The sequence below is a fragment of the Lepidochelys olivacea genome, assembly GCF_965140295.1.
Source record: "Lepidochelys olivacea isolate rLepOli2 genome assembly, chromosome: 19".
Classification (NCBI taxonomy): domain Eukaryota; kingdom Metazoa; phylum Chordata; order Testudines; family Cheloniidae; genus Lepidochelys; species Lepidochelys olivacea.
Genome location: NC_140429.1, coordinates 11,233,438 through 11,259,319, shown reverse-complemented (window position 1 = coordinate 11,259,319; position 25,882 = coordinate 11,233,438). Strand labels below are relative to the sequence as shown.

The following is a 25,882-nucleotide window of genomic DNA, read 5'->3' as shown; positions in this document are numbered from 1 at the left end:
ACACAGGCACACGCAAAGTTCAAATTTGGCTCCTGCAAGTGGGTTGTGCCCAGGCCTTCGAAAAGCTGCCGTGTCTGACCACTTAGGAATTCAAAAGGCAGTAGGAACCTGACTGAAGTAAACTCCCTTAAAATTCACATGAACGCTCCCATCTTGTTAGGCTCTTTAGGGCAGGGACTGTACCTCAGTACAATAGGCCTCGATCCTGCTTTCAGCTGCCCTAGTGCCACTAATCATGGAAGGCCTTTTGCTTTGCTCACCCAAAGTTTGGGATGGCGGACAGCCCCCTGCAGAGGGCTGGCACGCGGCTGACGCATATCTGGGGCCAGAGCTCCAAGAGCGCTTGTCCCCTGCACTTGGGATGTGACCGACCCGAGAGCTCAGCTCTTGTTTTAGGGACCTAGACAAGTGGCCAGATTTTCCAACGTGCTCAGCACCCAGCGTGCACTGAACATGGGTCACCTGGAGCCGAGGCCTAGTGCTGGTGCTCTGACCTGGGGCGAGTTTCACACTCCCAGAAGGCAGAGCAGACCCCCCCCGCCCATTGCTCTAGTTTCAGATGCAAGAGTGTGATTCGAAGCAGAGAGCCCAGGGAAGGAAATTAACAGAGGCATTTGTAAAAAAAGTCAACTTTATTTCTCATCAACACAGATTTGGCAACAAAGTCACAACAATCAGCATTTTCACACCCACTTGGGAAGAAACACATCCAAAAAACCAATAACTTACACAGAATTACGGTTCAGCGACCAGTCCTTCACTGCGGCGACAGGCGGGCCTGTCAGTTCCACAAACTAGTCACTCCAGGGAAAGCAAGAGTGGGAAGGAGGGAACGGCTGTCGACCGGCAAAGCGCTGACAGTGGGCATTTCACAGTGACCTGCACGAGTGTGAAATGCTGTGGCACATCTGGATAAAGCTACAGACATTTGCTTCCCCCTTCCCCCCAAAGTCACACACAGAACAGTCTCACGTCCCTCCCTACCGGCATACGGGACCGGCCAACTTCACAAACACAAACGGAGACTGCTGTCCAGACCTTACCCTGTGCAAACCTGCCAGCAGGGCAAGAGCATTTCACTTCGCACGCCAGCGTGGGAAAGAGAAGCTGGCTTGAAGGAGCAGGGGCAGCCCACCTCATAAACAGCGCCAACCATCTTTTGAGTTCACAGTGCATCAGCTGCCGGACCGTGCAATGCTGCCGTGGGGAGAGCGGTAGCTACAAGGCCCCACGTTTGTGAAAAGAGATTGGCTCTAGACAGAAAAAAGGAGACACGCACAACACTGCATTGCAAGAGCAAGGAGTGTGTGTGTGTGTGTGTGTGTGTAAAAATACACATATAGCCCAGCCTGTCTGTACACAAACCTTGCTTTACAATGGAGTGTATATATTATACACATGCACTGTATCCCGAGTGCGTGTACATAGTCCTTGCTTTACAATGCAGCATGTAACACACACGCTATATCCTGTACCATGTAATGCTTTCCAAAAAAAAAAGTGACCAGAGAAGATCTTCCCCCGGGTCAAAAGTTTCAATTCCTCTATGCCTGGTTCTAAGTGGACATCACCCCAGAAGCATTTGCCCTCTTTGCAGTCTCTCTTACAGTGGCCATCAAGTCAGGCTAATTTGGTTTGTGTTTCTAGCTAATCAAAATATTGACAGCAATTAAGAGAGACCCTGAAAATCCCCACCCAGTTTGACTCCTGCAACGAATGGCTGGTGCCGGTGTGGAGTCCAAAGTGGAGCGGAGTCCATCCAGGATGGCTGCATGCAAGAGGCAAATGGTCCCTCTGTCTTTGGCAAGAGGAGGGAAATTCACCTATGTGCAGAGTTTCTAGTATTAGGCTGATGTACCACTTATGTTCCGCTTCAGAACAAAGGGTGGTAAGCGGGACATAGGCCCCAGTGGGGCCTAAGCAGTGCTATGGGGTGAATTTACCCTCAGGCCCTCTCGACCTACCAAGAACAGACACGGGACACTGTGTGCAAAGCAGACCCAAAACGATGGGCACAAAGAAAAAGGCCTTGTTCAGAAAGCGTCACACAGTGTATGCTCCCCACCTGCACCACAGACACCGCCTGCTTCCTAGACCTCAGAGCAAGGGCTATTTCAGCGGGACAGAGGAGGGGGTGCCCGACGTGGGAGGGACGTAGGTAATGCGGGGGCTGAAACGTGGGACACTCAGGAGAGGGGACGGAGGCGGGTGGGGCGAGAGGATGAGGCTGGTTTCAGGACGAAGCCAGGTACAAGTAGCAAGAGGTGGAGAGAGCAGCCTCCAAGTTTCCTTCAGTTTCGAACCTCTGTGGGTTGCTAGGGCAGCCTGGTGCTAGGAGCGGGAGAGACGCACATTCCATGGGGGGGGGGGGTCACCCTGTTTAACTCTCTGCACACACAGCACAGACCCATGTCCCCCCCACCAAGCAGAGGAAGGGGAGCCAGAGCTGCACATGCCATGGACCATGAGGGCACAGGATACGTGCCAGACAAACTCGCCCAGGGGGCATCCAGGTTGCTGCAGCCTGTCCCCCACTGCCCCGGGCGAGACCTGTTTCTACTGGGCACTTCCAAGCCCTGAACTGGAGACACCTGTGGGTGCTCCTGTGGCCTCTTCCTCAGGGGGGGGCTCAGCAATGCAGGGGCTCACAGCCATGGGGGCTCTCCCGCAGGCCCTGACAGCGGGAGCTTCTGGCCCAAACTCCCCTGCCAGGGCGGAGAGGCTCACACCCCACCGCACGGCCTGACCGGGGCGTCTGCAGGGCTGAGCGCTGTGCATGAGGGTGTGGGCTTCAGGTTACCCTACCCTCCCTTTGAGGCAGGTGCTGTGCAGAACAGCCACACAGACAGGGGCATCCCGCCCGTGCCCTGATCTCCCTCCATCCACAGCCCAGAGGCGTTCCATGGAGCAGAGCTCTGGAGAGCAGGAACATTGGCACTCGGCCAAGAAGACACGTAGTGTGGTGGCCGTGGCAGCAGCATGAGGCTGGCTGCATTTGTGCCCTTGGCTCTCCCCACTGGCCCCCGTGTGAGATGGCTGGTGCCCGGCAGGACTGCTCCCAGTCTTATGGCAACACACGTGGAGAGGCCACGCTGGGCCATGGGGGCAGGGAGAAGAGAGAGAGAGACACGCACGTTCCTGGTAGCCAGGTAAGCCTGCCGGCAGAGATCTCTTTGGCACAAGGCAAGGCCCTTCCCCTCAGCAGCGCCCTGGCCCCAGGCACGGCAGCGCAGTTCTCTGCTGCCCACTGCACTGGTCACCGGCCTCAGGACGGTCATGCACGGCACAGAGGGGGTAGCAGCCGCCAGCGAGGGAGGGAGGGAGCTCAGTCTGATTTCGTGACACGCTAAACACTATAAAGGCACGTCTGCTTCAAGGCAGCAGCAAGAGTCCTGGTGTGGAGCCCGGCTGACAGTCCCCACAGGGAGGGCGCAGGATGGCTTGTGCCGGGCAGTGTCCGTGGGAACACTGGGCATGGCGGAGATGGTTCTTCATTACACAGGGAAGGGGCTGAGCAGTTTGGTGTTTACTGGCCCCGGGGAGAGAGGGGGGAGGAGCCCCCCAGCCCTTCGCTCCAGGGGCCCAGAGTATTTCCCGACGGATCCCAAACCCCCGTCGGTGAAGTCAGACTCCCCCGTCCCGCGCGGCGAGGCGCGGCCTGGCAGGGCGTGGGGAGCGCAGCGCTGTCAGGTCATGTAGCGGGTGATGGCTCTCAGAGCATACAGCAGGGCCGCCTGCCTCCGAGCCTCTAGCAGAAGCAGGTTCACGTGCACCTGGAACGGAGGGAGAGGGTGCTCAAGAGACGAGGCGCGGCGCAGCGACGATGCGGCCTGCCGCCTCCACTTCCTGCCAGGGCTGGGGAGAGCCTGGGACAGCAAACGGATGGCTGCAGAGAAGGAGGATCCCCTCTCCCCACAGTGCGCGGTCGCACAATGGTCCTGGTGCATTCTGGGGTCTCCCCGCACAGCCACAGGCTGAGCACTGGACTGGGCAGAGGGATCACTGCTAGGATCTGGGGACATCTTCCAGCAGGGACCCCCCACCCCACCAGTGCCACAACAGGGAGGGCAGGATGAGCACAGGGGCCTGGACCAGCACTGGTGCCAGCCCACTGGGGGTTCCAAGCAGGAATAGTTTCAGGGTCCCCTCCCCAACATTAATAATTAACAGCCCCCCCGAGCTGCTCAGGGCCCTAAGCAATTGCCTAGCGCTGGCCCTGGCTGGGACCAGCGTGGCTGTGACAAGCTGCTCGGCTTTGCCTCAGTCACTCCCCTGGTTATACAAGGGGGCCACCTCAGCGCCTAGCCCTGCTCCTGGCGCCAGGGCTGCCCCCACGCCGGGGAGGGGAGGGGACGGGACGCACCTTCTCGGAGTGCTTGAAGTGTCTCCAGAAGTGGGTGTACATCCGCTTGGTGGCTTTCTCTGGGTAGCAGGCCACGGTTTTGATGTAGACTTTCAAGCTGCGCTCCAGGAGCTGGTTCACCTCCCCGTAGTCATAGTCATCATATCTAGGAGGGGAGGGGAGAATCCCCTTTACCCTCAGGGGAGACCAGGGCCATAGGGCCCCAGCCCAGCTCCTCCTGCCTTCCTTCCCTCCCCCTCCGGCATCCCTGGCACCTCTGCTCCCCTCCCCGCTGCCCTCCCAATCACAATGGGTCTCCATCCCAAACTGCAGGGACAGGGCCTGTGAGCGAGGTGATCCCAGGCAGGCCGTCCACACGCAGCTGTGCCCAGAGTAACTGGACAAAGACCACCAGCTTACTGCAGATGGGCAAGGCTTTGGTCGCAGCTGCCCATTGGCTGGATTCGAACCAGGCCCCAGAGCCCGTTCCCAGGGACCCTCCAATAATGGCTGAGCTGGAGACTCTAGACTCCTGGCCTGGGGCAACCAGGGAAAGAGGGAGAGGGGAGAAGTGGGTGTGTCTGAGGGCCAGGGCACTGTGGGCTCAGTGGGTCCCCAGTTACCTACCTGATGCCGAAGACACAGTGAATGTAATTCCAGATGGCTCTGCGGAGCATGGTGGTGTCCACCCCCCTGTGCATGGCAATGGTGTTATAGGTCAGGTTATAGACAACCTGGAACTTCTCGTCCAGCAGCTGCCCCATGTCGGGGTACAGGCGGTTAATCAGCGAGTAGCCATGGTCTTCCCAGGTGTAATCCTGCAAGGAGAAGGATGCTGGGACAGAGGCTCCAAAACCCCTGAGGGGAGCGAAGGGCCTGGCCCAGTACCCCATCCACAGGAGTGGGAGCCTCTCCGTGGACTTGGGGTCAGGCCTCCTGAGAAAACAGGAGCCTGAAGCATAGGACACAGCTCCCCAGAAAGGGACCGGCTGGTGATGGCAACACAGAGCCAGGCCCACAGACGGTTGCCAGCCCCAAGTATGGCCCCACAGCCCTCAACGCGATCAGATGGTACTGCTGCTCCTGCCCCACTCGGACGTTGCACACCACACATCTGGCTGTAGGGGAGAGAGCTCGGCAGCCCTGCAGACCCAGGAGGCAGGAGAATCAAGCATGCCCCGGTCGGCTGCGTCACTGCTTTACTCTGCCCCAGCCCCGAGCACTGGGCACCCATCGCAAGTCACTTTCCTTTGCTGCCTGCTCAGTGCTCCGGCTCCGTCACCCTTGGGAACACCTCTGCTCTGCACCCACTGTGCCTCACCTGCAGGGAGGAGCCGCAGCAGCAGAGGTGGCCAGGCCCCTGGTTCAGCCACAGGAGGGAGACAGAGGGGCTGGAATGGCCAAGAGCAAGACAAGTGCGTGCGGTCACCCCGATACACTCGCTCCGCACCACTCCCCTTCCCGTGGCCGCTGGGCGGCTGTATCGGGGAGCCCCAGCGCGCAGCCCACAGAAGGTACCTGAGCTCGGAAGGTGGGTGGGGCCTGCTCTCCTTTCCTAGTGAAATCCTTGTATCCAAACTCGGGATCCTCCACGAAGCACAGGACGCTGGGAGGCAGAGCGTGCTCAGCAATGTCAACTGGATGGAAAACAAAAGCCCACAGAGACGTTAGCGCCTGTCGAGGCCCCGTGGCAAAGACGACCCAGAGCCACCTCCCATGTTACTCCTGAGCTTTGAGTCATCGGCACAGTCCTCTGCAGAGCAAACCCGCAGCCATGATCTGCCCTAATGGGAGGTGCAATTAGCTCAGACCGCACTGTTCACCAATTACCCATGAGATAATTACATCTGACAGCAGGAATCCGTGACAGGCTATTGCTGTGCCCAGCACAGAGAGCAGAGCCAGCGTGGAGGGAGCTGCTGGCAGCCCCGCCAGGGAGGATTCCTTGCCTCTCCCCGACAGCATTTGAGCATCAGGCAGCAGCACTGTGGCGGAGAGGCCTTGTCCTTCCTACCCCACCAGGCTAAGCCAGTGACAGACTATGGCCAATGCAGAAGAGCCACTGAAAGCCTTTGGACCTGGCTGGGACATGTGCCTCTGCCCCTTGCCAGGAGCATCCTCCCTCCTCACCTGAGGGGGCCACAAGCAAACTCTCCGTCTTCTCCAGCTCGAAGCGGGTTTCCATCTCCTCCTGCGTGACCCCCTCCTCCTCCAGCTGGCACTCCTGAAGCAGCTTCATCCTCTCCATCAGCACCTCCACCTCCTGCATGGCATCTTTGCCCTGGACATGGAGAGAGAGAGCGGGCAGGGTCAGTACCAACGGCGGTTGGGAGAGGGATGCACCCAACTTCATTCCAAGGACAAAAAACCCCCTTTATGTAGGTGCAGAGACGAGCCCTTGGCGGGACCACATGCCTGTTATCCAGCGCAATCGGCTGCTGGCAATGGGACGTTTGCTGGGGCTTCGTTCATCCTTACGGTGTTATGCCAAGCTGGCACTGTGCCCAACACTACTCAGGTGCGACCCAGGGCCCTGTGCCTCTCTACCTATTGTGGGCTAGATTCTGTGGTACACCCCTAAGGAGGGAATGCAGAGAAGGCACAGCCCAAGGGAAGGGGCAAGTCACCTTTACACCTCCAGTGTCACTTAGAGCAGTCCCAGGGCTGCTCTAATGTATGGTTTGCCTCCCCATGCTGCTTATGGGTTGCTGAACCACTCTGAATAGCTGCAGTGAAAAAGGTTCCAGCCACATCTCCATCTTCTCACTAAGCCCCACTCCCAATCCACCCTTACACTGTGAGGAGGACACGGTGGATGGCAGCCCTCGGATGCTCCTCTCTGAGGCTGTAAGAGAGGCCACAAAGAAGCCACATCAGCAGGGCAGGCACCACAGCTGGGTTAGAGCCAGCTTGGGCTTTAGCCTGCTGCAATCTCAGCAGGAATTGGGGTGCCCCTTCTCTCCTGGGGTTTGGCTGGGGAAGGATTTGCAGGGCTGCAGATGTAACCCCCTCCCTGGTAGTCGTTCGCACCAGGCTCTGGAACTAACTGCCGTGACCAGCACATGGAATGACTGGTAGCTGACTGGCCGAGCTCCTAACCCATCCACCCCATGACGGGACCGCCACGCGGCAGCAGGAAACCCCTTCCCTAACCCCTAGTGTTCCGCAACCCCCATCCCAGCTCTGCCGCGGCTGGGGGGACGGCTCTACCAGACACCAGCTCTGCACAGACAGCAGGGACGCGCGAGGTCCCCGACTTACACTGGAGCCGCTTGCGCCATCCTCAGAGGCGGGGCTGCTGTCGCAGCTGCGTGGCGAAGGCGGCTGGAAGGCGTGCCCCCCATCCTGGTCCGTCTCCAGGTTGATGCCACAGCCAAATACGAAGGAGGCGAGCGAGTGGTAGTGTGTGAGGAGCACCAGGGCCTGAATGAGCTCTGCCAGGGACCAGCTGTTCTCACCCGTCTTCAGGAGGGCCTGAAACACACATGCACATTCCCCGGTCAGCTCTTCCCCAGAGGGGACGCATGCGGCGAGTATATCCCCCGACAGACCCAGTGCAGGGCGGATAGAGGGGAGCAGGGCACAGACCACTGCAGACCCTCAGCCCCTCTTGTGTCCTCGCCCCCCATGCCTGGGTCAGCACCTCTCCGCCGGCTGGTCGCACAATCACCAGGGGGAGGAGGAAGGAGAGCAACAGGAAGGGCCTTCAGAAGGGTGGTGCGCCCTCCCCATTCCTGCCCTCCCTCCCTATGAGCCAGGAAATGCAGCAGCTCGCTCAGCTGAAGGAGAGCCCAGAGCCATAGGCCCCTCTCCCCCAGCACTCTGCATCCTTCATTTCAGGACAGCACATCCCAGGTACGAGCGTGACACCAAGCTGCCCTTTCCCCTCTTCCCCCTTTTCTGTGGCCCAGCAGTGAAAAGCAGCCCTCCCCCAGGTTGCTTATAGCTGGGCACACACCAGAGCTCCTCTCCCCGGGCACTCACCTCTATGTGCTCCTTGGTGATAAGCCAGGGCCGGTGAGCTAGGATCTTGTTGATTTCATTGAGGTTCCTCAGTTTCTGGGGGGCACAGTGTAGGCCTTGGAGCCAGTCTGGGGTCCCTCCCACCTTCAGGAACTCTGCCACGTGGAAGCCAACGAGATAGGAACACTGGTGCCTGGCCGCTGCCTAGGGGTGAGGGCAGAGGAGACAGGGACTATGATAAGGACATTTGAGATGGGAGAGAGCACATCATCCAGCCGGTTCTCCCCCGACCCAGGTCAGCCCAGGGCATTTCCCTTCTGCAGAGTCTCCAGGGCCGCATGTCCCCAAGCCTGGGATGTGGGATGGATTGGGGGGAGACATGAGTTATGAGGAGAGGCTGAGGGAGCTGGGATTGTTTAGCCTGCAGAAGAGAAGAATGAGGGGGGATTTGATAGCTGCTTTCAACTACCTGAAAGGGGGTTCCAAAGAGGATGGCTCTAGACTGTTCTCAATGGTAGCAGATGACAGAACGAGGAGTAATGGTCTCAAGTTGCAGTGGGGGAGGTTTAGATTGGATATTAGGAAAAACTTTTTCACTAAGAGGGTGGTGAAACACTGGAATGCGTTACCTAGGGAGGTGGTAGAATCTCCTTCCTTAGAGGTTTTTAAGGTCAGGCTTGACAAAGCCCTGGCTGGGATGATTTAACTGGGAATTGGTCCTGCTTTGAGCAGGGGGTTGGACTAGATGACCTTCTGGGGTCCCTTCCAACCCTGATATTCTATGATTCTATGACACAGACAGACCTCAGTTGTTCTCCAGCTTCTCAGTAATCTTTTTAATGAGAGGAAAAGTTGGTCTCTAGCTGCTCTGGTTATAAAGAAAACCTTCCATATGGGATTCAAGTGCCGAGAGTTGAAAGGACAGCGCAGCGATACGAGCTGCCGCATTTTTTCATTGGGTGCCAACTCGGATGCCCACAATACTTTGCACACCAACACCGTTAACGATATGAATGCTCACGGCAGGACAGAAAAGGGCAGGCAGATCAGATTAGGAAGATCCCCAACAGCGTTGTCCTGAGCGAGGGCTGCTCCAGGTAGGTGTATCTGTTACTATGGAGAGGCCTTTAGCAAAGTGACGGGGCTGCAGGGAGAATGGAATCTGGAATTTCAGGGATTTGGGAATGGCGCGCGAGTGCTTTGGCCAGTGGAGTCTTCACATGGACTCAAGCCAGGGCAGTTCTGATGCTTCCTCTGGTCTCTTTCCCCACCCCAAGGAGACCCTAGCCGGGGCCCAATCCGTCTCCTGCTTAGCAAGTTGCTCTGGATATGCATCTCCAGATTTACCTCTGCTCTGTTCTACCCCCCTGCTGCCAATTCCACCCCCTAAAGCACCATGAACTGTTCTCCTACAGGCATTCAGATACTCACCCGTTCCCATCCCTCCCTGCAGCGCCCTGGCCCACGGGACCCGAGTGCCTGCCTCCCGCCAGGCACTTACCATGATGGCGATGTAGTGGCGCTTGTGGTAAGGCAGGGGCCCATCCAGGTGCAGCAGCAGGTACTGGGTCTTCCAGAAGCTGGCCAGGTACTCCGGGTGCAGCCCCATCACCATGGTGATGTTATCCACCCTGCCCATGGAGACCAACGCCTCAATGAAGAGCTGCCGCTGGGCCCTCTCCATGCCCTCCTGCAGGATCTGCGGGGAGAAAGACGCTGAGAATCCAGCTGCCCCAGGAGGATCCCAGCCCCATTTATCGTGGGACACGATGCGGGTCAGACAGGCAACTGCCCCGACCCAAATGCTAACAGCACAAGCTTCCCAGCTAACTGTCCAGGCCCGTCCCCAGAGGGCACTGCTTGCATCAGGGTCATTTCGACTGATTGCCCCCTAACCCTCCAGCTGCCCCACAGCGGCGGGGGCAGGAGTTCAGGAGGTCTGGGCTTCAGGGAACAATGGCTTTGTTTTGGGGCTTTTCAGTAACAAGCATGGAGAACGATGCTCGGCACACAGTAACATCACTTAGTTCTTACAGAGCGCTAGGGATTGCATTGGCAGCTCCTTTTATCTACAGACCTAGAGGCACGTTACAACCATCAGGCCACAAAGCCCCCCAGGAGGTCAGGACCAGTCATCCCATATTAGACAAGAGGGTAAGCTACATGCCTCGAGTCTTGCCAAGTCAGCCGTAGCAGTGCTGGGAAGAGACCCTATAAAGCCGGGAGGAACTAATACCCTTTTATTGCAAGCTCCCTCGGGCACGGACTCTCTGGGGGTGTTTGTACCACACTGAGTGTAACGGAGGCCTGGTCCAGGGCTGAGGTTCCTAGGTGCAATACAAACATGGACTAACAATAGCCAAAGGCAGGCAGAGTCCGAGGGCAGAGCCAGGCCCCAGGAAGTGCCAAGCTCAGCCACCCACGCTGTGTGCCCTGGAGCAAGCCTATTGCCCAGCTCTCCTCTCTGCAGTCTGCAGCACCTACAGGCAACAAGCAGCGAACCAGTCTCATCTTCCTAGGGCTGTCAGCACTGGCTGCGAACAGCAGAACTGCCCCACCTCTCAGGGCTCCCCAGGGCTTTGGGGAGGAACCAATAGAAACCCAGCTCGAGAAGGGCTCGATCTGTTTCTTGCAGCAGGCCTGGCGCCCTGCCAGCTGATGCAACACATCTGTTTGTTCAACCCACCTTCCGCATGCCGGCTCCTCCCCCGCCACACCCCCCAGCACAGGGCAGGCCCGGTTACAATGGGTTACAACAACAAGAGAGCCCTGATAAGGAGTAGCGGGTGCCCAGCTCTGCACCCTGACGTCAGTGGTAGAAGAAACCGTCCGTGCAGCCAGCCCGGGAACATAGCGATAGGCCAGCCAGGGCTTGACAGGCCTGCTGGAAGCTGCAGCGGGGCCAGTGTTGAATCAGGAGGAGGTGGCTCCCTGCCCAGAGGGCATCAGAACCAGAGCAGTTCTGGGTCTCAAAGCAGGGAGATCAGGAGCTGTTTAATCACCCTCCTTCGGCCCCCACCTTGGGCTAGAAAGGCGGCTGATGCAATTGGAGGGGCATGAACAAGCTGGGCTGCAATTAGCTCATTGTTTGTGAGCAGCATGGTGAAGGTCGCTGGACAAATGAAGCAACGATGCAGCAGGGTGATCTGGAAAGCCCCTCTCTTGCTGCACGGAGCCACGGGAAGCAAGCGCTCAGCTCTTCCGAAGGGCCTGCGAGCACACCTAGGGAACACTCTTTGCCTAGAGCAGTAGTTCTCAACCAGGGGTCTGGGGCCCCCGAGGGGGTCTCGAGCAGGTTTCAGGGGGGCCTCCAAGCAGGGCCAGCGTTAGACTCGCTGGGGCCTAGGGCAGAAAGCCGAAGCCCCACCATGTGGGGCTGAAGCCCGGGGCCCTGAGCCTCACCACGTGGGGCTGAAGCCTGAGCAATGTCGCTTTGTGGGGGCCGCTGTGGCATGGGGCCCCCTAACACCAGCCTGGCTTTTATATGCAGAAAACCAGTTGTTGTGGCACAGGTGGGCTGTGGAGTTTTTATAACATGTTCGGGGGAGCCTCCGAAAGAAAAAGGTTGAAAACCCCTGATCTAGAGGATATCGACAAGCCCCCCCATTCCCCAACTGGGAAGAAAGTGACCTGACTGGAGCGACACCTAGCTGTGCCTGCCATCTGGGGATCAAGGGGGACAGCCCTGTTTCTACACAAGGCACAGTGGAGCAGCGAATGCGGGGGAGGCTGAGAGAGAAATCTGGGTCATAACTCAGACCCCTGCCCAGCCACTAGATGGTCAGAAACGTCCAGTGGAAGCAGCACAAAGATCCCCCCTCCTGTGCCTCCCCACATGGGGGCGGGGGGATTGGAGAAGAAATCTTTCTTCCCCGGCACAGGAGCCTAGGCAGGTCTCCATCTTTTTGGAGAAGCCCCGGGAAGCCTGCTGAGAGCCAGAGGTCACAGGGGCCCATACTCTTCTGCTCTCAGCACACAGCCAGACCTTTAGACCCATGCAGGTGGCAAGCAAGAACCTCTCCCTCCCGGCCTGCCCGGGGTTTGCTGTCACAGGGGGCCCTCTCGTGCCACGCACCAGGGCTGTGCTTTGCTGCTTCCCCACCACCCCTCCCTGACTCTCACCATCCCACGTGCTGGAGAGCGACTGGCCGTGGTGGGAGGGGTGGTCAGAAAGTGAATTAAGGGGAATCTTATACCACCTCCCCCCCAACGGCTCCCATTCCAATCTATTGTACAGCCAGGTATCCCCACCGGCACTGATCCACAAGGACAGACTCCTTCCCAACCCTCTTCCACGCTGCTCAACCGGTTGGGGGGCCCAGGTGGATCAAACAAACAGATACCCCACCACCCCCACGCACTAAGCAGACAAACAGATCACTTCCTCCAGAGCTCTCACACCCTGGCAAGCAGGGGCTGGAAATCAGATCTCCAGTCTCCCCTGCGGCCCCAGCCCAGAAGAGTGGGGAACACATTTGCCCCCAGGAGCCTCAGAGAGAAATCAATTTGCTTTAAGTCCCCATATCCTACCTCTTCCACGGGGATGAAGGAACTTGGGCCTCTTCCCAGCTGCCGTGGGATTTTTATTCTTCTGTCCTAGGAAAGAAAAAAAAGGAATCGACTTTAAGACCTTGCCCAGTGTGGCACTGAAAGAAACCGGGGATGTTCCAATCCTGCCAGGGTGAGAGCTGCTTGCCTTCCCTCCAGAGGGGGGACAAATCAGAGTTGGCACCTCCCTCCTAGGTGAAGGCAGTGGGATGGGAAAGGACTCATGCAGTTACCTGGCTACTTTGGGGACTTGTCTGATGAGGTATCCAGAGCTGCTCTTTCTGTGCACCCTCCTCCAAACAAGCCTGCAGCAATCCCCCAAGTGGGTTTGCATCAGGCATACCTCCACGTGAGCCAGCTGCCCCAGCAGGGGTGCTGCAATTTACCAGCCACACGCCCACATGATGCCTCTGGCCAGGAGGTGGAAGATTGACAGAAACACTTCAGGAGATATCCCCTAGCAGGGCTGGTGTAACGGCCACTTGTGCTGCCTGATGAAATAACCTGACTCTGTTACACAGAAAGTTTGCTTCATGGAGCTAGCCTGACATCAGGACAGCTTCGATTGCATTTCACCTTTCAGTGAACTAGAGGGCTTTTTTCCCCGCTCCCCCGACTTTCAGGATATACAGAAGGGAATCTAAAGGTGGAAGATTATACTGTAGCAGCCAATTCAGTGCTGAGTTATTGAACCCATGAGTACACAAATGAAAAGAGCAGAATGGCATTACAAGATGCACTTTGCTCACTTGAATCGTCCAGTGATTTTAATTATTTATGCCGTGTTGGGTCTTAGGTTACCTGGAGCACCCTGCAGGGGATGAGGGGAGGGAAATCAAGGCACTGAGACGTGATAGCATAGATGGCTTTAACGTGGGTTCAAAAGCTCCCACAGAACTGCTCGTGTCTGGGCTGGCAGCGGATCAGAACACCACTCAGGTTTGGCACTTGCCACTGATAGTGAAACTTGCCAGGCCCAGATCCCACCATCAATCTTTGCCGACAAGCGGGGAGAAAACATGTACGTTGCTTCTGAATTACGTGGGCCAGGGGCTGAGGGAAGCGGGTCTTGCTCAGTGAAAGCGAGGGTGGTTTAAGTCGTCTGGAGGATCAGGTTAGAAGCAGCTTGCAGGAGGGGGAGCTATTTGTGAAGGGATCCAGAGGTAATGGGGTTTAGCTTGCAGTCGTTAGGGGTTTGGGTGTGAGCTCCGAATGCACACGAATAGAGTCCTCATCCAAATGTGCTAGGAGCCCTCGACCAACAGAACAAGGAACATACCAGAAAATTAATCCCCCCAAACATAAGTGCAGAGCAGTTAGAGTGAAACAGCCAATGACTACAAGCCAGGCAATGCAGAAGCCCAAGTTTCCCACCCTAATGCCCTGAAGGTCACCCTAAGGCCATTTTGGACTAAGAGGAAGCAAACTCCAAAGCCACAGGGCCCTCACAGACAACCCTAGGCAGCAGCTAGCTTTGAATGGTTACAGGCATCAGCTGCCGTAGCTGGGGATGCTTTAGGTAAATTAAGGTATTTAGCACCACAGGGTGCTAATGCTTTGGCAGGGGTAGGGGGGGATGCATAGCTGCACTGAGGACACCAGTGTATTCCAAACAAATGCTTCTCAGTCCCTAACGCTGCTTTTCAGGAGCGGATTCCTCCAGCTGTACACATGGTTAATGCTCGGTGACTGCTGCCGTTGCCCTCTAGGGGTATGTGTGGGAGGGGTAGGTGTTTGTGAGCAGGATCAGGACGGGCAGTTCAGTGCCTAGTGGCTGCATCCCACCGCTTTGGTGGCATTACTGGAGTCACTCCACAAGGAGTGACTCACACTACACAGACACCATCCCTAAAATGCAGCCACTTCTGGGGTGGAGGACAGTATGCCACACAGAGCATGGGGAAGAAAGGGAGAACAAACAAGCCTCAAGCAAGAACTCTTGGGCAAAGCCCTTTAACTTTTGCAAAGATCTTTAAGCACCAATTTCAAACAGACAAACTCCGGTTCAGCCTCTTCCCACACACAGTAAACTGCACTGAACCCAATTTCTTTTTTCCTTGGGAGGGCAAAGACCCTGAGATCTGAAACTGTGGTTCAAGGATCTCTAACAAGGGGAACACATCCCATCTACATCTCGGGCAGACAGGATGACTGTCCCCACCTTGCTGCATAGAGCCATTCCAAAGGCTTGGTGTAGTCGCTCCAGAATTAAGCCACAAACTTCTCCATTTGGTGTAAAGCTCCACCTTGTTGCAGCCACTTGTGCCACTGGGTTGAACTCACCATGACAGTGGGCCAGCTGCAGTTGGGAGGGGATTTAAAATTTAAAAGGCAATTTCCTGAAGCTGGAGGAGAGTGAGGGCATTGGGAAAGGGTGAGGGAGAAGCAAAGAACTAGAGATGTCAAGGAGGAGGGCTCATTTAAAGCTGCCTCACTCGTACACACGCTGACTCACTCTCTGCTCTATGGTACTTTTGTCCCGATGCTTCTCTCTTTTGTAGTTTCACCGGCGGAACGGAGTGAAATAGACTTGCTCATTTCTCTTTCACACAAACAGCATCTTATTCGTGTACCAATTTTCAAAGCCTAGGGGGAAATGCATGGCTTGGATCACAACAGCGCCTAGAGGTACCAGCTGAAACCAGAGCTCCATTTTGCTATGAGCTACAGATCAGGTGAGAGGCAGCCCCTACCCCAAAGTGCTCACAATCTAACAGAGGATGGAGGAAAGGGAGCATTATTATCTGCATGAGATGGGGAGTATTTCACAGATGGGGAACTGATCAGTGAAGAGATTGTCCACAAACTCCTCAGTCCCCGAGCCTTAACCAACAGAGCAAAGCATTTTTCTTTAAACCCAAACTTTGACCGGAAGTTCCCTGAGGAGGGAACCATCTTGTACCAGAAGTCTGCATATCACCTAGCATGGAACTGATCCGCTCCATGGTAAAGTCACCCCCATCTGCCTTCCTACAGCCCCCTGAGGAGATGGGACTTGTTGCCTTTGGGGGAGACAGAATGAAAGGGTTCATCAGCTTCCACCTCCAGACACAGGCGGACTGTGAGCGGACACTGCACAGGATGGGCCCAAGCCAAGCCCTTGCCGAGAGGCACATGCATGGTGCTTTTGCAGGCTAAGCTTTGCCTTCCCTCACCCCTCGCAGATGCACAAGTAACAGCTCAGAGGGATTCAGGGCAGGCTCACAGCAAAGTCCAATGACAACAGCAGGCATAGAGCATCTAGAGGAGGAAGCAGATAGGCCAGTCCAAGAGAGAACTAGCCCACATTGTGACACCTAATTGACCAGGTTGCTGGTTGTCACCAGACATTCAAGTCAGCCAATCACACCAGGCCGTCATCCCAGCCTACCCGGGTTACTAAAGTTCATAGTGACGTTACCTGCTGCGGGCAGCAATCTTGCCTAGCAGACTCTAGGATTAAAAACAAGGGTATGGACTGGAGGGGCAAAGGGCCACATCACACAGGGACTTGGGATAGCTAGAAATAGCTTTAAAAGAGACCTGCAGACATGTAGGGGATGGTGGAAGGGAGGGAAACTGGACTTGCCCGCCCCCGCTTTATAATGGACACGCTGGAAGAGAAAAAATCCTGCTCATTTTTTGCACATTGGAAATTCACCTCTCGTCTACCCTCGAGGTTCTACGGGGACCAGAGAACTCATGGAGTTCCCCAGCTTTCAGTCCCTTGTGACATGGGAGCAGAGGAAAAGATTTTATTCAAAATGATTAAACTGTGAGGAGAGGGCGTAGGTAAGTGGGAAGCCCCACCACTGGGTAACTCCAGTGCCCAATGGGAAAAAGGCTGCCTGTTAAAGATTCAACATCCCTGCCCCTTCTCTCAAGGGGATAGTTCACAAAACTCCTCTCCTACCAAACACACATGCACCCTCCCAGCCCTGCAGCAACCAGTCAACCCTGATATTTCTAAGGAAAACTGCACGCAGAAAAAACCATTAGCCACACACCACCCGAGTCAGGCACCTTTAGACAAAGCGAGCAGAACGAAGCAAGGGTGCAAACACACCCTGGGCAATAAACCCCATTATTGCAAATGCCAATCAGCAAGAGTCTCTCCTGACCTCCAAAGAGCAAAGGGTTGCTCCCAAGCACACCTTGGCCAGCGTTGTATTTATTTCTAGAAGAAACACAGGTTCTCATGAAGGGCTTGAACCTGTTTGGGAGGCAGACTGAGTGGCCCAAGAGGGCTCTGCCACAGTCCCACTGGGTGCCCTTGGGCAAGTTACTTCATGGTTCTGTGCCTCAGTTTCCCCATCTGTAAAATGGGGATAATGACACTGACCTTTGTAAAGCATTTCAAGAACTACTGATGAAAAGCACTACTGAAGAGCAAAGTATGATTATTTTCCATCCCTTCATGTTTATCATTCAACTGTGTGTTTCCGTCAATTTAAATGTCTTTCCATGTACTAACCCAATTTCTGCTGAAGTTTATTACACTCAGTTCCTCCAGCTCACCTGCAAGCTCATTTACCATTCTTCAGACCTTTCAGAACTTCTTTAGACTTTTCCTACACCATTTCCTCCAAGGGATGGTCTGATAATGGGGATTTTTGCACTGGTGTAAGCTGTAGCAGCATAAGCCACCCCAGTATAAGTCACACGAGTCTAGTGCAACCTGGCCAGTTACACCGGTGCAAAAGTCTCAGTGCAAACAAGTCCTTAAGTTATCCCTTATTTCCCTTTTCCCAAATTCAGCAAAGTACGTAATCCCATGCAGAACTTTACACAGGTTAATAGACCAGTTGATTTCCAAGGACTGCTCGGGGACTTAAAGTTAAGTGCACGCTCAAAGTGCTTCACTGAAACTGAGGCCTTAGTTCTGATCTGCCCCACATCCTCAAACAGATCAGCCAGCCATGGTTTATTTTAACAACGTATACGCGTGAAGTACCCTACCCATAACTCCTCTCCAATCATCTGATTGCAGGAAGAACCTATTGTATCCATTTCTCAACTATCTACAAATCCCTCAATACCTCTTCTGATCTTTTGTTGATCAATAGCTACATACCCCAGTGATAGGTGCATTAGATATTTCTCATGGACAGATGTCCTCTGCAGACTAGTTCCTTAAAAAAAAAGAAAAACAAAAAAAAAAAAAAAAACCAAAAACCTGTCCACTTTGGTCATGGAAACAAATCCTGGTAGCAACAAGCAGGTGCAAGGTGGCTGCAGTTAGCATAGTTCTGATCCAACGTGGCCTGTATGTGACTGAATAGTTTTGGGAAATTAGAACATAGAACGGCCATACTGGGTCAGACCAAAGGTCCATCTAGCCCAGTATCACTTGATGATCACTTTAGATAAGCTATTACCAGCAGGACAGTGGGGTGGGAGGAGGTATTGTTTCATGGTCTCTGCGTGTATATAATGTCTTCTGCAGTTTCCACGGTATGCATCCGATGAAGTGAGCTGTAGCTCACGAAAGCTTATGCTCAAATAAATTGGTTAGTCTCTAAGGTGCCACAAGTCTTCCTTTTCTTTTTGCGAAGACAGACTAACATGGCTGTTACTCTGAAACCTGTCTACTGACAGTGGCCAGTGCCAGGTGCCCCAGGGGGAATGAACAGAACAGGTAATCATCGCGTGATCCATCTTCTGTCACCCATTCCCAGCTTCTGGCAAACAGAGGCTAGGGACACCATCCCTGCCCAGCCTGGCTAATAGGCTTATTCTGGCTGATGATCCTGGGACTTTTTTTTTTTCTTATTATTATTATTTTAACTGATGCAATGTGCCCACAGGGAAACAGATGCCACTTAGTGATCTCTGCCAATCCTGGTTCTTCTTCAAGAATCCAAGGAGGCCAGGTTTACACCTGTACATTCCAGGGTATGGGTTGCCAAATGCCCAAAGAGGAGTCTGGCAGGAGCTCATGTTTGCAGCAAAGCGATCATGCCAATCCAATTACAGCACTTCCTTGAGACACAGGAAGTTACACGGTCAGGCTGGCATGTCTCACTCAATGCTGGCAGCTTTCTGAATGCCTGGAGCACCACTAGTTGGACATCAGCTGCTGGAGACAGACAAGTTAAGAAGGGCAATGGGGGAAGAGGCGGTGATCAGCGTCTGTATTGGTCCAAAGGACAACAACTGGGCTAGTCAGAGGCAACCAAGGGAGTTAGGCCTCCAAATCCCACTGAATTCCAGTGGGACTTGGGCACCTGATCCCCAAGGTTCCCATGGAAAATCCCAGCAAAAAACGGAAACACACAGCAAGCCCCTGTCCTTCCCAGCATGATCCCCAAAACCAACTCGCTCAGGCAAAAAGGGAAGGGGAAGGAAAAAGAGACACCCTGAGGAAGGATTAACCCCTCTGTAATCACCCAAGGGCCCACCAGAGACACTCTGTGCACCCCCTTTTCCCCTGCCCAGGGCCCAGGAGCAATCTGCTCTGGATGTACTCCTCAGCCATAGGTCAAAAGCCTTTATATACAGGGAGATCGGCTCCAGTGACCCCACCTCCAAGAAGCATCCCACTAAATACACTTTGGCTCACTCATTGATGACCACCTGTCCTAGGAGGTTAAGCAGCAAAGGAAAAACTAAGCCCCCATCGTCCAAAATCACCTTTATCATATTCCCACCTATCTTCTACGGCCCAGCCAGCCAGACTACCCAATTCACCCTCTCCTCCACCAGACCCCTCTTCGCAGACCCCTAGTTCAGTCCTGATCTCCCCTTCAGCAGCAGTTCCCCTCTGGACTACCTGTCCCTTCTTCCTTCCCTATTTACAAGGCTGCCTCTGAGTCTGGCTGCTTGGTGTTACAAACAAACAAGCAGGTTTCCTGTGATGCAATTCACCCTGCATGTTTCACCCTAGGAGGTGTTAACACCCAGTCAGAGGTGCCAGATGGCTCTTCAAAAGGAGAACATTCTGATGGCATGAAACAAAATACCTTGAAGGACCAACAGATCATCAGCTGTACTTATTTTAAACTACCTTCCACCAGTGATGTTAGCACAATTCCCCCCCCCCCAACCGCTGGCACCCACCATTTACTAGTCACCTGTAATGCTGCATTGTAGCCATTGTTCAGACACGCTGAACATGGCTATTTGTTAGTTTCATGTGTTTATTAATAATTTGGTGCATTATGGTTCCCTTTGGCCAGTTAATCCTCACACCACCCTCTACTGCATTACCCCTGTTCGACAAAAGGGGAAGCTGAGACATGGAGCCACCGTCCTGATTTGCCGGAGGCCACAAGAACAGCTTATGCCAGGCCTCTTGATTTCCAGAGAGCCCTGTGCTTTAACCACTTGGGAGCACAGAGGAGGCCCTTCCTCAACTGAAAGATCTGGGATTGGTGCTCCTGGAGACAGAACACCCAGCAACAAGAGCTAATGGTCTGACGGGGGGTGGGAACTCTGGTGCCAAGTGATGCCAAGCTTAGCAAGGTATTGGCAAAGAGCATGCCTGAGAAGGACACCAAAAGATTAAGCAAACAGAATTACTGCCAGGGCCAGGAAACCAGTTTATTATCTATGGCTCTGTTTATACAAAAAGAAAAAAAGGGATCCTGATGGGAATCTGGAGAGGAGGGAGCAGTGATAGGAAAGTCAGGGCTAATCTACATCCGTGCAGCTGCACCACCCCTGGTGAAGACACTCTATGCTGACAGGAGGGAGCTCTCCCGTTGGCATAATAAATCCACCTCTGTGAGAGGTGGTACCGGTGTTGGCGGGTGAGCTCTCCCATCCAAATCAGTGCTTAGGTGGGTGTACCTTATGTCGCTCGGGGAGAGGGGCTTATTCACACCCCTGAGCGATGTAAGTTATACCGAAGTCAGCGGTAGACCTAGCCTCAGACATAGTGATGAATCAGATGGAACATCAGACAATCTCTTGACACTTCCTCACCCCTTTACTAAAAGTGTCCTTGCTGTATCCCTGCTCTGGTCATTGCACTCCGCCTCCCTAAAAGTTCCCCACCTGCCATTTCAACTGGTTACAGTATTCTTCCGTTGTAGGCCTGAACCACTACCTAAGGTCAGCGTGCACACGGCTGTGTTCCAACCCAGAGGTGACTGCATCTCCAGGGTGGGTGAAGGGAAACCCTACAGAACCTGTGCCCACTATGCCAGCATATTGGGGCAGCCTAGTTCCTGTCCATGAATTCTCAAAATGAAAGGTGCTCTAAAAGTGCAGATCATGAAATTCTACACTATCGCATATTAGTCCCAATATAAGGATGGCTTCACCGTATTTGAGGAAGCACAGAACTCAGCCCCTCCTACCCTTAACAGTTGAGATGAAAGGGCATCTCTTTTGCGGGTAGCAGTACATGGCCTAAGACAGACAGCTAAGCAGTTCTGATCCTAACCTGCAGAGATCAGCGTTACATTAACAGATTCATTGTTATATATTCATTATTTAAACATTCTTATACAGCTTTTCCTATCTTGCACCCTAACCATGTGGGATAAATTTTTTGATGTAGGTTCTTCACTGCTGTACAGTGGTTTCCAACTGCATTCCCTTTCTAGGACTCTACATTATTACTTAAAAGCTACAGTGTATTAATTTGGGGACAAAACTCCACAGCTTCTGAGTGGGAGCCCCAATCCCCCTATGTCTGGAGTAGAGTTGATTGATGTGGGGGCAGGGGAAGAGGAGGGGAAATAGCAAAAATGTCCAGGAAAGTGTCCCTATTTTTTGTAAAATAGGTTTTTCCCCCCCCCCTCCATTTAAATTGTCAACATTCTGAAATTCAAAAGATTTCAGCCCGCAATGTATTTGGTTGAAAGACAGAAAACTTGGCAAGGTTTTTGCTGAAGCTTTGAAATTCCCACAGTTTTGAACAGCTCTGATGCTGGTGCACTGGCCTTAAGGCGAGGAAGATACTAACCTCTAGAGGAGAAGGGATGTGATGGGCCACCCATGGGGCTGGCAGATTCAGAGTTGCATTAGTGTTGTTAAGATGAAGCATCCTCTAGTAATTAAACCACACGCCTGAACATACAGAATCCTGGGTTCCATTCCCACCTCTGTCATCAGCTTGCTTTGCAGTCTTGCAGGAAATCAGGATAGCCACAGTGCCTCTGATTTCCCCCCCCCCCCCCATATCTGTAGAAAAGGGTAATACTTTGCAGGGATGTCTGTGAGAAGAATCAGTGGTTCTCAAACCTTTGTACTGGTGACCCCTTTCACACAGCAAGCCTATGAGTGCGACCCCCCCGCCCCACCGTATAAATTAAAAAACACATTTTTTATATTTAACACTATTATAAATGCTGGAGGTGGAGTGGCATTTGGGGTTGGAGGCTGTCCCCCATGTAATACCCTCACGACCCCTTGAGGGTCATGACCCCCAGTTTGAGAACCCCTTTGCAGTGTAGTTGTAGCCTTGTGGGTTCCAGGATATTACAGAGACCAGCTGGGTGAGATAATATCTTTTACAGGACCAACTTCTGTTGGTGAGAGCTTTCAAGCCATTCAGCTCTTCTTCTGGTCTGGGAAAGCTATTCCAAATGTCACAGCTAAATGCAAGACCGAACAGATTGTTTAGTGTAAGTGGTTAGCACATATTCTAAGGAACCATTCATGGTAAACACTGGATTTATGGCTTATTACAACAATCTGTAACCCACTCTGTTCTCCTATGACCGCAGAGGTGTTAATGGACCACTCTAAATTGAATGGTCCCTTACAATATGCACAAACTACTTCTGCTAAACAATCTGTTCCATCTTGCATCTAGCTGTGACACTGGGAGTACCTTTCCCAGACCTGAAAGAGAGCTATGTATGAGCTTGAAAGCTTGTCTCTCTCACCAACAGAAGTTGGTCCAGTGAAAGATATTACCTCACCCACCTTGTCTCTCTAGTGTTCCTAAAGCACTTTGCAACCCCTGACCCCATCCCCTTTTCCATTAATGTCCCCTCCCTCTTCATTTTTCTTTCCACTTAGCTCATCCCATCCTACCTAATCTACCTTAAAAACAAAAACTATGGAATTAACATACAATTTGCTGCCATGACATTGTTCACTCCTCTTGGGTGTTCTACCTCTTTCCCCACCCTGGGTCTGTCTAGTATATTTACATTGTAAATGCTTCAGGACAAGGACTGTCTGCTACTTTGTACAGCGCCTAGCACAATGGGCACTGCACAATTAACATGATTAATAATAAAGCCTTGGAAGCACCAAATACTAGTATTCACAGCACTTCAGGATCTGACACAGTGATTGCTTCTCTATACCACTCCCAAGTCCCAAACCCATTTGTGGACTAGCACCAAATTCCAAGCTCCTCCATAAATGAAAATCTATTTTGAATACTCCCTAGCAGAGGTCAGGGAAGAGAAAGCTTGTATTCTTGCCCACCCCCATCCAGGTCTACATGAGACACAAATGTTTTCTGCACAATGAAGTTCTGTTCACAAGAGGATTCAATTCTGCCATCTTCAGAAACAAGCACAGTGCCTGGAAATAACCAAGGTCTCTCTATGTAACTACTAGACCTTACTACCGAGACAAGAATGATAAAAGCAGTGTGCCAAGAATCACTGGACTGGCACTTGGGAAACATGGGTATTGTGTCATCTGCTCTGGCACCAACCTGCTGTGCAGCTTTGGTTAAACCTCTACCCCTTTCTATGCCTCGGTTTCCCCTCCCAGCTTCTGTCATTTTTTTAGGCTATCAGTTACTGCACGCAGAGTTTGCCTCAAACTAACTACCAAGTCCCCAAGGTGCCCAGATGGGGCCACACAGTTAAGAGGGCACAAAAAACAAGTACAGAAACTGCACAGGGCCCAATAACCCTGTTCTATTCTATTTGCCCTTCTTATCTGCATCTGCCTCTTCCCCACGTTTATTTCCCCTGAAACAAAAGATTATTTTAATTCACTTCTCTCCTCAGACAACTGAGAGCGGGTGGCCTTTTAATCCAGGGAAGTGTCTCAGGGCCCTCAAACGCAACCCCGCCCCCTCCTCAAGAAAGCTTTTAGTTACTGTATTGTCCTCAGCACCCTGCAAGGGGCAAGCCATATTTTAACTTCTTGGGAGCACCTCTTTGCACAATTCCAAACAGGTGGTCCCACCGCGTTAGCAAAAGAGAGCTAAGTGCATTCGGAGGGCTCTGCATGCACTTGGGCCCCACTGAATATGGGTACTGAAGATGGCAGCTGTGCCTTAAGGCAATACAATTCCCTGCCCAAGAGCCAAGTGGGTAAATATTATGAAAGGGCCATTTTGAACCCAAAGGAGGTTGAGAATGACTATTTAGAATTTAGCAGTTTAGAGTCAAAGGAGGTTTCTGTAACCCAGGGGAGCAGACTCATCTCCTTCACATCGCTGAAGGAGGGGAAAAGATGGGGGAAGGGGGGATCCTTTTCTTAAACTGGAGTGAAGGCTGGAAGCTAAAGAAAATCTTAATGAGCCCTGCCAGGCTTTACAAAGTGACCCAAATGTATTAAAGCCAGGAAATTCAAAACAATAAAAATAAAATAATAAAAGATGGAACTGGGGTTGGGAAAACTCCTTTGGGAAGGGAAGGTATAGTTAGTTACTTTTTAATTCTGCTTCTACTTAATCTGTCAACTTTAGAAGGGGCTGTTCTCCTAGAAGTCAGTAAGAGTAATTCTTAAAAGTGGTCTCAGCCCCCTGATCTGCTGCCACATTAGCTAGCCACCCATCCCCACACCCTCCTAACCTGAGACTTCTTGGTTAACCCCTTCGGGGGATGACTGGCCCACCGTTTGGGACATGTCTGTACTTGCGCCCTCTTCGCCAAACAGCCAGTCAAATGGAAACTTTGATTTGCCTCCAAAGAGGCACAGAGAGAGAGAGAGAGAGAGAGACCTCAGCTCACTACACATGCAAGACACTGCAAAGCTGTTTGCCCATCGGATCTGGGATTCATCACCCCAGGTAGTGCGCCCATATTCGTCACTGGTATGCCAGCCTCACGCCCCTGTTGCGCCCCCAGTCCACCGCCTGATGCAACTGGGGTAAAACGTACTATGCCATGTCAAAAATGTTACAGAATCCCTTACGCAACCAGGCTGGATCTGGAGCGCACCCCTCCCCAAATCATTAAGATTGGAAAAGTAAACAGCTCCTAAATTACAGACCGGGACAGCAGAGGAGAGGAGGAGACTGGAAAATGAGCAAAGACCCTTCCCGGAAAAAACAACAACAACCACCGGGGTATTCCCTCTTCCATTACCTGTTTAGTCCTCAAATCACCACATTGCTCGCAGGGTAAATAGCCCTTGATGCCCGTGCAGCCGCAGCCATCGGAGCCGGCAACAATCATGGTGCTGTCTGGGGTGGCGGCACTCGGGGGGACGGGGGAGCCGTGCTGCGACGTCCGCGCCAGCGCTCGGTCCCGGGATCGCGTTATCTGTCCGGAGGCTGAAGGTGCATAGCGGATCGGGCAGCCCCTGGAGGCGTCAGCGTCACCGCAGCTGGTCGCGGTCCCGGGGTTCTATGGCCGAACGTCCGAACGCCGCAGGGCTCTGGAACGTCCGGGCGCATCCGCGTTCTAGAGCGCCCCAGGGCTCCGCTACCCAACCAGCCGCGCAGAACCCGCGCGACCGCCCGGAGCACTGACCCGCGACTCGGCCGCGGCCCCCGCCAGCTGCTCTCTCCTACGGCTCCAGGCGGGCGGAACTGCAGCCAGCGGCGGCCCACGGACCCAATCACCTCACAGGAGGAGGAGCCTCCTCCAGAGCCATGACTCAGCCCCCTAAACTTCTCCTCCAATAGGAAAGGACAGAGCCGCTTGGGATTTTGGGAATGCGAGTTTCAATCGCTGTTTACTACTTTGGTGCGGAGCCGATCTCCTTGGAAGAGAAGTGGGGGCAAATTTTGCAGGCTGTTAGCGAGGGCTGAACACGGCAATTTGAATGCAACAAAGACACGCATCGGATTAGTGCCGCCCTCACCACGGGAGAGTCTTAATTTTCTTTGGAGGAATATCCTGAGATAAAACTTGATCCTCCTTTGGGGGGAGGGTGGGAGTGGATGAGAGAAGGTTA

The 25,882-nt window shown here is 53.5% G+C and overlaps 1 protein-coding gene across 1 annotated transcript; it reads right to left on the bottom strand.

Moving 5' to 3' along the window:
- Window positions 1–613: 613 nt before the first annotated feature.
- SESN2 (sestrin 2) lies at window positions 614–25,505 on the bottom strand. Its single transcript, XM_084652283.1, has 10 exons — window positions 25,069–25,505; window positions 12,836–12,901; window positions 9,807–10,004; window positions 8,327–8,509; window positions 7,604–7,816; window positions 6,473–6,623; window positions 5,861–5,979; window positions 4,970–5,160; window positions 4,364–4,508; window positions 614–3,773 (listed from the first exon to the last, which is right to left on the bottom strand). Exons 1-10 carry the CDS (start codon window positions 25,156–25,158, stop codon window positions 3,687–3,689), a joined length of 1,443 nt encoding a protein of 480 aa, XP_084508409.1. The 5' UTR covers window positions 25,159–25,505; the 3' UTR covers window positions 614–3,686.
- Window positions 25,506–25,882: the final 377 nt, after the last annotated feature.

What these genes read in the sequence shown, in the direction of transcription:
- SESN2 (XM_084652283.1), bottom strand. Translation starts at nt 25,158, where the DNA reads ATGATTGTTGCCGGCTCCGATGGCTGCGGCTGCACGGGCATCAAGGGC. An exon ending in CACCCACCTTCCGAGCTCAG is followed by an intron (nt 5,161 to 5,860) that starts GTACCTTCTGTG and finishes TTCTCCTTGCAG; the next exon opens with GATTACACCTGGGAAGACCA. An exon ending in ACTTCAAGCACTCCGAGAAG is followed by an intron (nt 3,774 to 4,363) that starts GTGCGTCCCGTC and finishes CCTCCGTTCCAG; the next exon opens with GTGCACGTGAACCTGCTTCT.